Here is a 1,657-nt window from a genome sequence, read left to right as displayed (position 1 = left end):
AAGAGCAAGTCCCACCCGCCCATTAAAACCCGAATAAAAAACCACCCTGGGTTAAGCCCATTTGCCAACCCTGATGGAAACGGCCCAAAATGGCAATTTCTGTTAGGCTTTAAGGTTCTTTTGTTGTCAGGAGACCAACGAAAAAAGAAGAACCATTCTCAGCGATGGCAAAATTCGACTGGGAAGGAATTTCTGCCACCATTTTCTGTGCCAGGGGGTCAAAAATGGCTTTCAATAATTTCCCATCCCTGACCATTCTAGAAGCTGAAAACCCAAGGAACGAGTGACAACTAATTCTTCGACTTTCGGGGTCGTTACGATTACCCAATTTTAAAAATGTCATACCATGAATGACAGTTCCTTGATCGAAAAAAACTGGAACGCATCGCTTTCATTTCCTTAGTGGTGATTTCGTGACTACCTAACCCCCTGGAGGACGACACACACACACACATACACATCTAGCATTCTCGGTCAATCTATGACTGGGTCGCCTTTCGGCCCAACCAGCCTCATCGGCCGTCCAGCCCAAGCCAACCGTGATCACGGACGGAAATTCCCCTGCCTCCTTGCGATCCCTGGACGGAATCCTTCCCTCCTTCCACCTCTACTTTCCCGGCCAATTCCACGCCCAATCATGTTCCTCGAGGGGCCTCCTTGAGGCTCGAATCCACTCGTAAAGCAGTGCATTCAAAAAAATTGGAGCACTTCATTGTGACGTCACGATGGCGTCGGACGCCATTTTGAATTGGGGCTGAACTACGCAGTGGCTGGGCCGACCCACGCAGTCTCAACGGGACGCCATTCTTACCTGTGAGGCGCGATGGGCGGGTTGGAGGCGGTGGGGCGTGTAGCGCCCAATCGGGCCCGGCCTCGGGTTCAAGATGGAGCCCGTCCCATTTGGCCCGCTTCATGACGGGGGACGGGGACGGCGAGAATGCGGCGCTCGAGGAAGGGGACCAGGTCGCCATGATAGGTTAGCAGCCAAAACTAGGAATTGGGCCTAAATCAGGCTGGAATACGGGCCATTGAGTCAGATGGACCGGCGAGAAAAGGCCAAATATGTCATGATCGGCCGGGGACTGGGCCTCAGGGATGTGTCATGGCATGCGGCTGGCCGGGGGCCGAAAGTCGGTTACCTTGGGGCTACACTGGGACTGGACCGTAAACCTGTGAGTTGTGGGGAGCCCCTCAGCTCAACCATGAATGGAGCAGTGGACTCTGGTCTGCGCCCACCGGAAACATAGCCAGTTCTTCTTTTTCAGGGGCTCTCAAAGACCGGAAGGTTGGGGGGTTTAACCCCTTTGCGCTGGACTTTTTATGGCCCGTGATCCTAGATTGGAACCAAAGGCGGTACAGACTGCGTCGACTGTTCCTCCCCCACATCAGCCTCAAATATGCCCTTTGAAATATGTCATCAGTCCGACTTTGGTCAGCTTAGCTCCATTTTGGCCTCCCTGAGTGGGCCGTCCTTCAGGCCTTTCAGGGTGGCCACTGAGTTCAGAATGGCTCGAAAGTTCCCAACAACCTAATATCGGGAAGAACGAAGTAGGGTACGATGAGGAAAGAGCCAGTCAATTGGATGGAAATACATTCGTTCTAGCGGATGGGCTCACATCCCACCTGGTGCCATAGGCACTTTTTTGACCCAGACCTT

At 53.1% G+C, this 1,657-nt stretch overlaps 1 protein-coding gene across 1 annotated transcript in view; it reads right to left on the bottom strand.

Annotated features, from left to right (window-relative positions):
• The window catches only part of LOC131891700 (NAD-dependent protein deacetylase sirtuin-1-like), a gene marked incomplete at its 5' end in the record, with an annotated part of 6,110 nt that extends 5,134 nt beyond the window's left edge, over positions 1–976 (bottom strand). Inside the window, 1 exon segment of the mRNA XM_059241325.1 lies at positions 812–976. Within this exon segment, the coding sequence (XP_059097308.1) occupies positions 812–971 (160 nt within the window).
• Between the last annotated feature and the right edge of the window lie 681 nt (positions 977–1,657).

Source organism: Tigriopus californicus, chromosome 12, assembly GCF_007210705.1.
Source record: "Tigriopus californicus strain San Diego chromosome 12, Tcal_SD_v2.1, whole genome shotgun sequence".
Lineage (NCBI taxonomy): Eukaryota > Metazoa > Arthropoda > Copepoda > Harpacticoida > Harpacticidae > Tigriopus > Tigriopus californicus.
This window is presented reverse-complemented; position numbering and strand designations above follow the sequence as displayed.